General features: G+C 41.4%; 1 protein-coding gene and 1 long non-coding RNA gene across 2 annotated transcripts in view; both read left to right on the top strand.

The window, feature by feature from the left end:
• The window catches only part of kcnt1b (potassium sodium-activated channel subfamily T member 1b), a 148,357-nt gene that overhangs the window by 79,078 nt on the left and 57,205 nt on the right, over positions 1–12,074 (top strand). Inside the window, exon 5 of the mRNA XM_080432528.1 lies at positions 11,555–11,651. Within this exon, the coding sequence (XP_080288654.1) occupies positions 11,555–11,651 (97 nt within the window). The remainder of the gene's footprint in view (positions 1–11,554; positions 11,652–12,074) is intronic.
• Positions 2,402–6,857, top strand: LOC308088151. Its single transcript, XR_013933414.1, has 3 exons — positions 2,402–2,545; positions 3,542–3,635; positions 4,019–6,857. It is a non-coding gene; the product is annotated as an uncharacterized lncRNA (long non-coding RNA).

Here is a 12,074-nt window from a genome sequence, read left to right as displayed (position 1 = left end):
CAGAAAGGACATGGGATGGACCCGGGCTTGAATCCATGACCTTCTTGCTGTGAGGCAGAAGTGCTAACCACTCCCACCATTACATGTATTAATTGTTCCGATTGCCTCTACTGCATAGAATCATTTGCAATCAATGGGCTATATGCAGAAGCCACATTACTTCCTGAAAGGTAGACTCCATCTTTACTTCATGTGTCCTATACCATTGGATTAAGTGATATCTAAACCCTCCTGTACAATAGTAAGAATCCTGAAGTGAAATGTCTGGTTGGCTACAAGCTGTCAATCACCATCAAAGTACAGGACAATAAGTAGCAAATTAAGCCGTTTTTGATCTAATAGCACTACCCAAGTGTTAATGTTCCCAAAGATTGTTGAGGACGCTTAAAACTATACTAAACATGGCTATTATTCTTTTTTTATTTCAATTTGAGTGGTCAGGGCCTTCAATCCAATATACAGCAAGTAGATACAATTCCCTTCAGGAACTGGTGGAGCTTGTGAACATGACCCAGTAGAAAGCAGGAAGCATGTAGAATTTCAGGTAGTAACGTAACTGACGTTGCTTTAATAGGTTTATTGAGCAGTGAGACTGCATATTTGTGAAAAATTGAAATTTGGAAAAGAATAGAAACAAAACGAATATGCCAGCGTCAGAGTTCCTTGCTAATTGCCATGTGTGCATCCCTGGGTTGATTGATTGAAAATTGTATTTGCAGTTTGCATAGGAAAAGGTACAGTTTCATGACATTAACATTTCACTGGTACAAGGTCAACTAAAAGGACGTTCAAGAAAGCTGTTAGGCTTATTTAAATTGAGATCCCTTTTTCTAAACTCATATAACATTGAATGACATACAAATAAAACCTTGTTTTTTTGTTTCTGTTTTGTTTTATCTATTATTATTTTATTTAATTTTTCTTATTATCCTTTTATCATGCTCTGTGCATTACCAGTCTTGTTCCCCCTTTTCTTTTATTTCAATCTTCCCTACACAGTACTGCTTCCTACCTGTATGTTTTTCATTGTTATATGAGTTAAAAAAGGTCTCCAATGTAAACAAGTGTAATGCTGTCTTGAATGCCTTTTAGTTGACTTTGTACCAGCGAATCTGTACTGTCATGTTAGCTGTAGTATACAACCCTCGTAGACGTATTTATGATTCTGACGTCTTCAATCTACGAGAGTTGTAGGGTTCACGCCCCATGGAGACCTGGACTTTCTGCACTATGCCCCGTAGACACTCCAAACATGTACAAATGTGAAAATAAAGGTGCTTAACCCCAAGCCCCAAATGTTAACTGGCTCTACGGGGTAGTAGTTTAATGTAATAATTCATATCTTTCAATGAAGAAGTGTTTTAATGCCGTTTGTGGCCGAACGCCATTTTTTCACCCTCGTTTACTTCCTGTTTACATTTAGTGTAATTCCGGGTTCCACCTATTGGGAACTTCTGACAGAATCGGCCACAGACGGCATTAAAACACTTCTTTATTGAAAGATATGGATTATTACATTAAACTACTACCCCGTAGAGCCAGTTAACATTTGGGGCTTGGGGTTAAGCACCTTTATTTTCACATTTGTACATGTTTGGAGTGTCTACGGGGCATAGTGCAGAAAGTCCCTGTGTCCATGGGGCGTGAACCCTACAACTCTCGTAGATTGAAGACGTCAGAATCATAAATACGTCTACGAGGGTTGTATACTACAGCTACTGTCATGTCACTAGTAACGTTATGCTACAGATGATATGCAATAGACAAACATGTGTTACATTTTACAGTGAAACATAATGTCACATACTTGCCACATGTAGTATTCGAGCTTGATAAACGGGCCATGGTTTTCTTCCTTCTTGCCATTCAACCAGTTTTGGATACTCGTCAGACTCCTCCGATTGAGTGAAATCAGAAACAGAAAAATTACGGATACAATCGATCCCCACAATACTCCGCTTCCCTTTATCTTTCCCCTCTGTCCATTCGACAAGGGCATGTTTAATTTCTGGCTTTTCCGCCATAATTCTACTATCCTCTATACTCGACAGATACAAACTTCCCGCAGCTCCAGTCACATACAAACACACCGACGCCGAGACATCGCCCATAATGCAATACGCCAAGTCCCCCTCCCGCCTAGACAGAAGCCGGCACAAGTGACGACACACTCTCAGACGGAAACGGAAATACACGGCAAATTCGAGGTTGGGCCCGGTTTGTATGTAATCTGGGGTCATTTTTATTTGCTGTTTGCATCCGGTCTAGCTAGGAAATGGGTGGGTGTGTTCAGTAACATTTATACCGGATACTCCCGGATGTAGTCGCGCTAGTAACTTCTACTTCGGGGGAGCAGCTTACAGAGCGGCTAGCCTGCTTCGACATTTGCGCTCCGTGAGACCAAACTTTTCACCTAATTAGATTTTATTTTGCAGTAAGTTAACTGAAAAAGAAGCACCGGCATGGGTCGGAAGCGCTACAAAGCATACCACGAGGATGACGAAGCACCAATTCCAAAAAGGACAAAAGCAAGACAAAGACAAAGGTAAGCTAAAGTTCTACATTTTCCTGGTTAGCTAGCTAGCTATGGAGTAGCCTCGAGTGAATACAAAGGAACTCGAGGCTAGCTCTGGAGTAGCTTTGATATGGAAATGCTATCCAATAATCTGAATACCATGTAGCCTAGTGTCTGTGCAGTTGTAGCTTCCCATGCCCATTATTTTGAAACATCATTGGATTCACTAGGAACAAAGGGATTCAATTCAATTCAATTCAATTGAGCTTTATTGGCATGAGAAAACATATGTTTACATTGCCAAAGCAAGTATCAAAAAACGATACAAAAGAAAATAAAAACAATAAAAACAGTAGTAGGGGAACATATATACAGTTGGAGGGGGTACAACATTTTGTAAACAGAGCTATATCCCATGTGTCCTTATGTACATGTTATATACAGGGTATAAGGTAGCAGCAATACAAAATAAACAGTCGTTCCAATGTGTTTAGCTCTGTTTATATGTGCAGTAGGTCTGGAGGTCACTAAATGGTTTGTAGTCCGTTCTCTAGCCTTCTTTTATCACAGCAGTTCATTCAAGGATTCAAGTTAGTTTGTACACAAAGGTGTATCTTGCATGTCCACCCCCCCCCAAAAAAAAGAAAAGTCCATTGTCCTGTTCATCAAACCTAGGTAGCAAAGTAAAGCAAAGTTTGTCGTTTACCCAGGGTGTTGGACTAAGTTATTTTACTAACTTATTTACAGCCAGACCCTGCAGGAAGCCTTGCTCAAGGGCTATTCAGCGGTGATTCATGATTGATGTGTGATGAATTGGGCAATCGAACTGGGGACCTTCCGGTATCAAGGCCGCCCCTCTAACCACTAGGCCACCGCTGCCTTAAAAAGCAAAAAGCAAAGCTTGAACTAATTCCAGAACGGAACAAGTGGAAATGGTTCACTTTTACTGCCATTTCTATCACTCCAATCAATGATAGCCTCTTAGTGCATTTAGTAGTTTCCAGTAACAGATAATTTTCTTTTTAGGAGAATGCTTGAACATGAGGGAGATGAAGAAGCTCAACCTGTGGACTCTTCAACCAATCAGGAACCTCAGGCCTCTACTGCTCCTGACGACACAGTAAGTTGGTCATAATGACCACACATGTTTAGTCACTGGTGTATGTATGTCTCACATGCAAATTTAATGCATTCTTGCTGCAGTCACCTCTCTCCACACCCTCTTCCTCCCCACTCCCTTTCTACTTCCCCATCCCCCCTCTCTCCCTCACCACCACCCCACTCACTGCCCACCCTCCTCTCACCACCCCAGCCCCCTCTACCATGCCTCTCCCCTCTATCCCTCCCCACCCCTCTCTCCTTCTCATCATCACCCCCCCCCCCCAACCACTCCAATACCCCCTCTCCCCACCCCTCTACCTTCCCACCCCTACCAACAGCAGAAAAAATAGATTTGTGTGATTCTTCTCAAATTTGTGACACTGCTGATCCTATGTTTCACAGATGAACCAACCAGTACCTGGCCCTAGCTCTTTCCCAGAAGATCAGGAAGAGGGACCAAGCTCTTCAGAGGGACCAAGCTCTTCATCTTCATCTCCAACCGCAGACCAGAATCCAACTAAAGAACAGGTGGAACTGCTGCTGCTGGCATTAAAACTCAAACACGGACTGACAAACAAAGCCTTGGAGGACATTCTGCAGCTCATCAACTTCAGTAGTGGGCCTGAGGGGCTGTCAGTGAGTGGTTCTAAGTACCTGTTCTACAAATCATTCGAGTCAGTGAAAGACTTACTAGAGATGCACTATGTCTGCAAGACGTGCAACCTAAGGATGCAGGAAGGTACCGTCAATGTCAAATGCCCAGTTTGTGACCAGAACATATCAAAAGCACATGCACAGAAAGATCAGTGTTTTTTGTACCTGCCACTAAAAAAACAAATCCAAAAACTGCTTGAGGACCACCAATTAGGGAAACACTTAAAACACAGATTTGAGAGGATGGGTGACTCCATCAAAGATATATACGATGGAAATCTGTACAAAAAACTACCATTGCTTGCCTCACAAGATAACATATCACTGGCTTTCAATGTTGATGGAGTGCCAGTGCACAAATCAAACCCCAAAAGTTTGTGGCCAATTCTATGTACTGTTAATGAACTGCCAATAGAACTACGGGGAAAACACGTTATGCTGGGTGGCCTGTGGTTTGGTCCAAAGAAACCAAATATGAACACCTATCTGAAACCATTTGTTGACGAATGCAAAGATTTGTATTCTAATGGTCTTACATGGCAAAGTGACAGTGGTGAAGTCACAAGCAAAGTAGTAGTCACTATCATGGTGGCAGATACAGTTGCCCGTCCAATGCTTCAGAATTTCAAACAGTTTAATGGAGAGTTTGGGTGCTCTTTCTGTACACAGAAAGGCACAAATGTTTTAAAACGGAGGGGGCGTGTAAGGGCTTATCCCTATGAAAACGTTGAGTTGCGGACTCCTTCCCAAACTGACAATCTGGTAGAACAGGCTATTGCTAGTGGAAAGCCCTCATTGGGAGTGAAAGGGCCTAGCATTCTGTGTAGTCTGCCCGATTTTAATATTATCGATGGCTGTGTTCCTGATTATATGCACTGTGTGCTGCTGGGTGTAGTTAGAAGCATCGCCACACTGTGGTTAAATTCCGAAAACAACCAATCTCCATGGTATATCGGACGCTCAATTGAACAAATTGATGACATTTTGACTTCCATCAAACCCCCGTGTAATATTTCCCGTGTCCCCCGCTCAATGAAAGACAGAAAGTTCTGGAAGGCACACGAGTGGTACATGTGGATGTTATATTACAGCATACCAACATTGAAAGGGATCTTACCTGAGAAATACTTAAAGCATTGGTTTAAGTTGGTAATGGGGGTCTCTATTCTACTTGGCGAGAATATAGCCCCACTGCAGATATCCGAATCTGAGAAGTGGCTAACAGAGTTTGTACAGGAAATGGCGAGCCTTTACGGCACAAATAATGTCACCTTCAATGTACATTTGTGCCTTCATCTACCAAATACTGTAAGGAACTGGGGACCCCTCTGGGCACAGTCTGCATTTGTGTTTGAGTCCTACAACGGGGTCCTTCTGAATATGATAAAGAGTAGTCAGGGGGTTTCTCTACAAATAATGAAAACAGTTTGGCTACAGGTGGCATTTCCATCATTTTCCAAAAAAGACATGGGGGGAGCCTCTGAGTATTCAGCTCTCTTAGAGTCATTTTCAGATGCGAAAAAAAGGGTTACACAAGTCAGCCGCTCTCATGGTGTTACATGTCTGGGTAGGCCTAACATTTGTATGATCAAGAATGACGATTTCCTGGCGTTGAATAGCATCGTTAACCTACCAACTAGAGTCCCTGTCAAGTATTTTAGCAGAGCAGTGGTTAACTCAGAAATGGTTCACTCACAAAACTACTCCCGTACTTTCCGGAGAAATTCATACACGGTCATTCTTTCTGATGAAAAGGAAAGTGTTTTCTCTGTGAAGACATTCATTTTCTGTGATCTAGGGCAGGGAGAGACATGCTATGCAATAGGGAAGTACTACAAAAAAGAGAAACATGACATTTGCAGTCAATTTAAGAATCCTTTGTATTTTATCCCTGTGGGGAAAAGTCTGGGAAATTTTGTTGCTGTACAAGCTGATCAGATAAAAGAAAAGTGTCTGTTTGTTAAAACAGACAGAAATGTAAACTTTGTATTCAAATTCATTAACCACAGTGAAATGCTTTCCTAGATGCTCAATGTTTTCAATAAACATGGGATTAATCAAACTTGTTTGTTATCCAAAAAAGACATGGGGGGAGCCTCTGAGTATTCAGCTCTCTTAGAGTCATTTTCAGATGCGAAAAAAAGGGTTACACAAGTCAGCCGCTCTCATGGTGTTACATGTCTGGGTAGGCCTAACATTTGTATGATCAAGAATGACGATTTCCTGGCGTTGAATAGCATCGTTAACCTACCAACTAGAGTCCCTGTCAAGTATTTTAGCAGAGCAGTGGTTAACTCAGAAATGGTTCACTCACAAAACTACTCCCGTACTTTCCGGAGAAATTCATACACGGTCATTCTTTCTGATGAAAAGGAAAGTGTTTTCTCTGTGAAGACATTCATTTTCTGTGATCTAGGGCAGGGAGAGACATGCTATGCAATAGGGAAGTACTACAAAAAAGAGAAACATGACATTTGCAGTCAATTTAAGAATCAAGTCTGGGAAATTTTGTTGCTGTACAAGCTGATCAGATAAAAGAAAAGTGTCTGTTTGTTAAAACAGACAGAAATGTAAACTTTGTATTCAAATTCATTAACCACAGTGAAATGCTTTCCTAGATGCTCAATGTTTTCAATAAACATGGGATTAATCAAACTTGTTTGTTATCCATTTTATTCTACCACAATACACATTTTATCGTCATGGAAACTATGCCCAAGAAAGAATTGATAACCTTGTTATTGTTAATGATTCAGGAAATAAATGTTTAGCCATTTGTGTTGAAAATTAGCTTGTTTTCCTCACTTGTCATATTCCATAATCATTGCCTTGTCACATGTATTTAGGATCAAATGTGATGACATTACCATTGTGTTGATGTAACACATCCCAAATGTGCTAATTTAGTCTTGCATGATATTTTAATGTTATCACATTACATTCATATTCACATGCCATACTGTCATTGGGTGATTCATGCAGCAGGCTATAATACAGAATCTGCCACTGAGCTGAAACATTTACTGTACGGAATAGAAACAGTTTATATTATATAAAGAAGCTATATTAAGAAGCTATATAGGAGACTTATATGTCCTGTATTATGAACATATAGAGCCTATATATGGATAAAGAAGCTATATAGGAGACCTATATGGCTTGTATTATCAACATATATGACCTATATGAGGGTATAAACAAGCTATATAGGAGACCTATATACCCTGTATATGCACATATATGCACCTGATTTTGACCTATATGTGAGATATATGCAGCCTATATGGAGCTTATACCAGGCATATATGTGGTATATATGCACATATATGCGCATATATGATCCTTATATGTAGCATATAGGTTACATATAGTTGCATATATGGAACATATAGATTCTTTCCATGTGGGCTGTCCCTGATTAAAACAAATTAAACCTCTATGTTCTGATAGTCATCACTGCTATAGAGTGATCGTTCATTCACGGGTCTTCCCTTCTCTCCATCTCTTTAATAAACAGAAAATAAATTTTCAGGTGGGGATATTTCATCCAATTGGGAGAGAGTACCCATTTATGAGCATTAGTATATTTTTTTCTGCTCAGTTCTTTGCGTCATCACTTGTTCATCCCGTATCCATATTGAATAAAAGTATCCCGACCTCAAAATGCATTTTCTGTTTACCAAAGAGCTGAAGAGACGGGGAGACCCCTGTTACTGAACAAACACTCTCAGAATATAAAGCTATATAGAGCTAACACTTGACACAAAAGAAAATCACTTACTGCAGCTTTAAATGATGCTGCAAAAGATACAGAGATATGAAGATACAAAGCTACACAGCGTAGTTGTAGCTTTGTATGTGAAGTTAAAAGCCAGCTCAACTTATTTGTAGCTTTTGTAGCAGCTACAAATGTTGGATGTATGTATGTTCTATCTTCATGTCGCCGGCTTTCATTGAAAATGAATGGTAGATTGTATCTTTGCGTCTGCCAGCATGACCACTAAGGATTATGCAGTGTGTGTGCTCAATGTCAGCTTAGCCTTCGTCACTGAAGCCTCCATTGTGACTGACAGAGAAAGAACAACAGCTCCTATAATGGAAATGTCACACCCCGCCACAGGGCGCTGTCAACCTGTCTGCTGTGTATTGGCTGTGGCTGCCCAGTTTCAAATCATTTTAGTATTGACACCAGCGCTCGATTTTAGGGAAAACATTTCACTTCAGATGAAGCTGGTGGCTGTGTGGCCAATTGGAAACGACTTATTATTAGTTCAAGCAACTAGTGCCACCCGCTGGCTGTCACGTGTACTGGCAGCCCTGCCAGAGGTTGTGTGTACTATTATGTTGTATTCACATGCATGGACACACACACACACACACACACACACACACACACACACACACACACACACACACACACACACACACACACACACACACACACACACACACACACACACACACACACACAGGGGTTTGTATTAATTGCGTTGTGGGGACACGTGTCCAGAGTAGCATTTATGGGGACACGCATGCATGTGTAGCCCCGACAGTCAAATTAGCCAGAACAGTCATGCCAATCGGGCTCAGCCCTATTGGCATGACTGGTAACACGTCGGACTGGCGAGTGGGAGCCTCGGGTTCAATCCCAGCTCACTGCGTTCCACTACACATGCATATGCATATGCATGAACGAATGCACAACAAGACATATTGTACATACACATGCACAGGTGCCTGCGCGCGCGCACACACCCACACACACACACACACGTTTGTATTATGGTACTTGTGAAGTTTTTTAAACCTAACCCTGAAGCAGAAAATAGCCGATCTACAAGCTCATAACGCGATGTGCTGTGGCGCGTTGTGAGCTTGTTGTTTTTAACTATAAAACAACCATTTCCCTTGTGAGGGCCAGGGAAATTGTACTCACTACTTCACTATATATATGTGGGGTATTTGGCCCTCACAAGTATAGTAATACTAACCACTAAACACACACACGCATACATACACACTCACCCGCACTCTCTGGATTCCATCAAGATTTGATCATTTGATAAATAGGACTTAGCACATACAGTAGCAAGGCTTACTGGGTGCCAGCTATTATTAGCAGCTTCCATACATGGAGAAGTCACTGCTACCTCCGTCCCCTTCATAGTGGATACTGTGCGTTGCTATAGACAATCGCTTGTTGTGTGTATTGTTCGTTTGTGAAGAATCTCTGAGGATGCCATGTATCTTATTCACAATAGTATGTTGTCGCCATATCTCCATATTCAAATGTTGTGTTTTTTCGGCTGCATTGAGAGGGCTTTCAGACTGAATAATGGAGTGAAACGAAATGAAAATTCAGGCTGAGTGTCAAGGCTAACGATATTACACACTTGGGTGGAAACCAAAACTTTTCAGGATATGGAAAAAAAGGACTTGTGTTCCAATGGATACAAAGTAGTTATTTAGTCACACGCTGTTGTTAATACTTTTCATTTCTATTCAAAAATAGCAAAAAATTGCAGATCTACAAGCTCACAATGTGACGCATCGCGATGCGTTGTGAGCTTGTAGATCGGCTATTTTTGCCACTTGTGCATGACCCTATCGTGCGACAAAGTAGTGTATTAATTTACGAAAAAACATAAGAAGTTGAAATATGGATATGAGATTTGTGCCCCAGAGCAATGATATATAATATGTCATTATTATGCACTGTTCTTGTTCTTATGGCCCTTGCTTATGCTCTTTATGTTAACCTAAATAAATAATTATGAACTGTATGTATGGTATGTTGTGCATGCTAATATACTGTACTTTATGTGTGCCTTTGTTCATGAAAATATGGACTTGTGCTTCCATTTGTAACGAGTCCATTTGGTTCCATATTGTACGCTCTCTGTGTTGAATTAATAACACTCAGTGTGTAAAGGTTACCCCAGTGTGAAAGTGTCTCTGTTATTGTTTCAACATTTGAAAGTGTGGGTCACAATAAATCACAGGTGACAGGCTGCCAGACAGGGGCCTGTGTTAGACACGCTTCATTGCGTAGACATACTGTATAGTGTGTGTATAGGCTTTTCACGGGTGGTGACACATACACACACTTACTGTACATACTGTATAGCTCTGTGTGTGTGTGTGTGTGTGTGTGTGTCGTGTGTGTGTGTGTGTGTGTGTGTGTGTGTGTGTGTGTGTGTGTGTGTGTGTGTGTGTGTGTGTGTGTGTGTGTGTGCACATGTGCGCGTGCGTGCGTGTGAACTTGCGTCGTTCCAGAGTAGGCCGGTGCCCAATGGCTGCATAGCCTCTGAATGCCTGTCACTCCCTTACTCTCTCTCCCGGTTTCCCGTCTCTCTCCATCCAGCATTGTGAACCTCTGTCAGGAGAGAGTTCCAGCGGGCGGGGGGGGGGGGGGGGAATACAGTGTGTGCGTGTGTGCTGAGGCTTGTGTCTACGAGTGATAAACACGACGACAGCTGCCAAGTACAGTAGAGCAGTGGTTCTCAAACTTTTTCGTGTCAAGCACCCCTAAATGAATGTATTTCGGGTGCGGACCCCCATCTGAAAAGATAATTTTATAACTAGCACATCTGCAGTGGTTGGAGGTGGTCTCCCTACTCTTCCATTGAGACATTTAGACCCTCCCTGGTGTCAGGGTAGGACCACCTGCTGGTTGACAAATAGTACTGCCTGAAGCTCATGAGCGCAATATCTTGCCTGACCAGGGGGGGGGGGTATGCCTCTTGGCTGAGTGGTAGAAATGTGGTCTCTCACGCAGGAGACCAGGGTTGAATACCGGGAAGGAGATAAAAGTTTGAGATTGCGGCATTTAATGTTGAGCTCGGTGGCTCAAATTCAACCTGTCCTCTACCATGACAGTGACTTTGCACTGTACTGTAAAATCCACAGTGAAACAAATAGACCCGTCCATTTGTAATCCATCAGGAGTTACAGATATAAAAAGATCCATTTGGTTCCATTTTGTACACTTTCTGAGTTAAATGAACACTGAGGAGTTTGTGTGCAGCCACATGTAAACTATAAACCTACCTATTTTCACAGGTCCGGAGTCTATAGTTATCTTTAAAACTGGACTTTTATTTTATTCTAATTAATTCTTACGTGTAATTATGTAATCGTGTTCATTTTGTGTCATTGCTGACCTTTGCTTTTTCTTGTATTTATTTTATTGTTTTGAAGCACATTGAGTCTGCGCTTGTCATATAAAATGTGCTATGCAATTAAATGACTTGTGATTGTTGTGTTGTGTGTTCTGCTCCTCAGGTTTGAGAATCCGCCTGTTCAACTTCTCCCTGAAGCTGCTCACGTGTTTCCTCTATGTGTTGAGAGTGTGGCTGGACAACCCTGAAGAAGTCGGATGGTGAGACCTGAGAGTCACCGCTCTGCCGCCCACCTCCCACTATCCACCTTGTGTCTCCCATAGAATAGATTTCAAGGTCCTACTCAGTGGTGGAAAAAGTACTCAAATGTTTTACTTAAGTAAAAATATCAATACTGCAATGTAGAAGTACTCTGTTACAAGTAAAAGTCCGGAATTAAAAATGCACTTGAGTAAAAGTACAAAAGTATAGGTATCAAAATGTACTAAAAGTACCAAAAGTAAAAGTACTCAAATGTTTGAAAATAGCAGATCTACAAGCTCACAACACGATGCGATGCGTTGTGAGCTTGTAGATCGGCTATTTTCAAATAGCCTCGGTATAAAATAGGGCTAAAGTCTAACATCTTACTATCTGCAAAGTAACTAACGTTTTCAAATAATTGTAGTGGAGTAAAAGTACAA

The sequence above is a fragment of the Gymnoscopelus braueri genome (assembly GCF_963280865.1).
Source record: "Gymnoscopelus braueri genome assembly, chromosome: 7".
In the NCBI taxonomy this organism is placed as follows: Eukaryota; Metazoa; Chordata; class Actinopteri; order Myctophiformes; family Myctophidae; genus Gymnoscopelus; species Gymnoscopelus braueri.
This window is presented reverse-complemented; position numbering and strand designations above follow the sequence as displayed.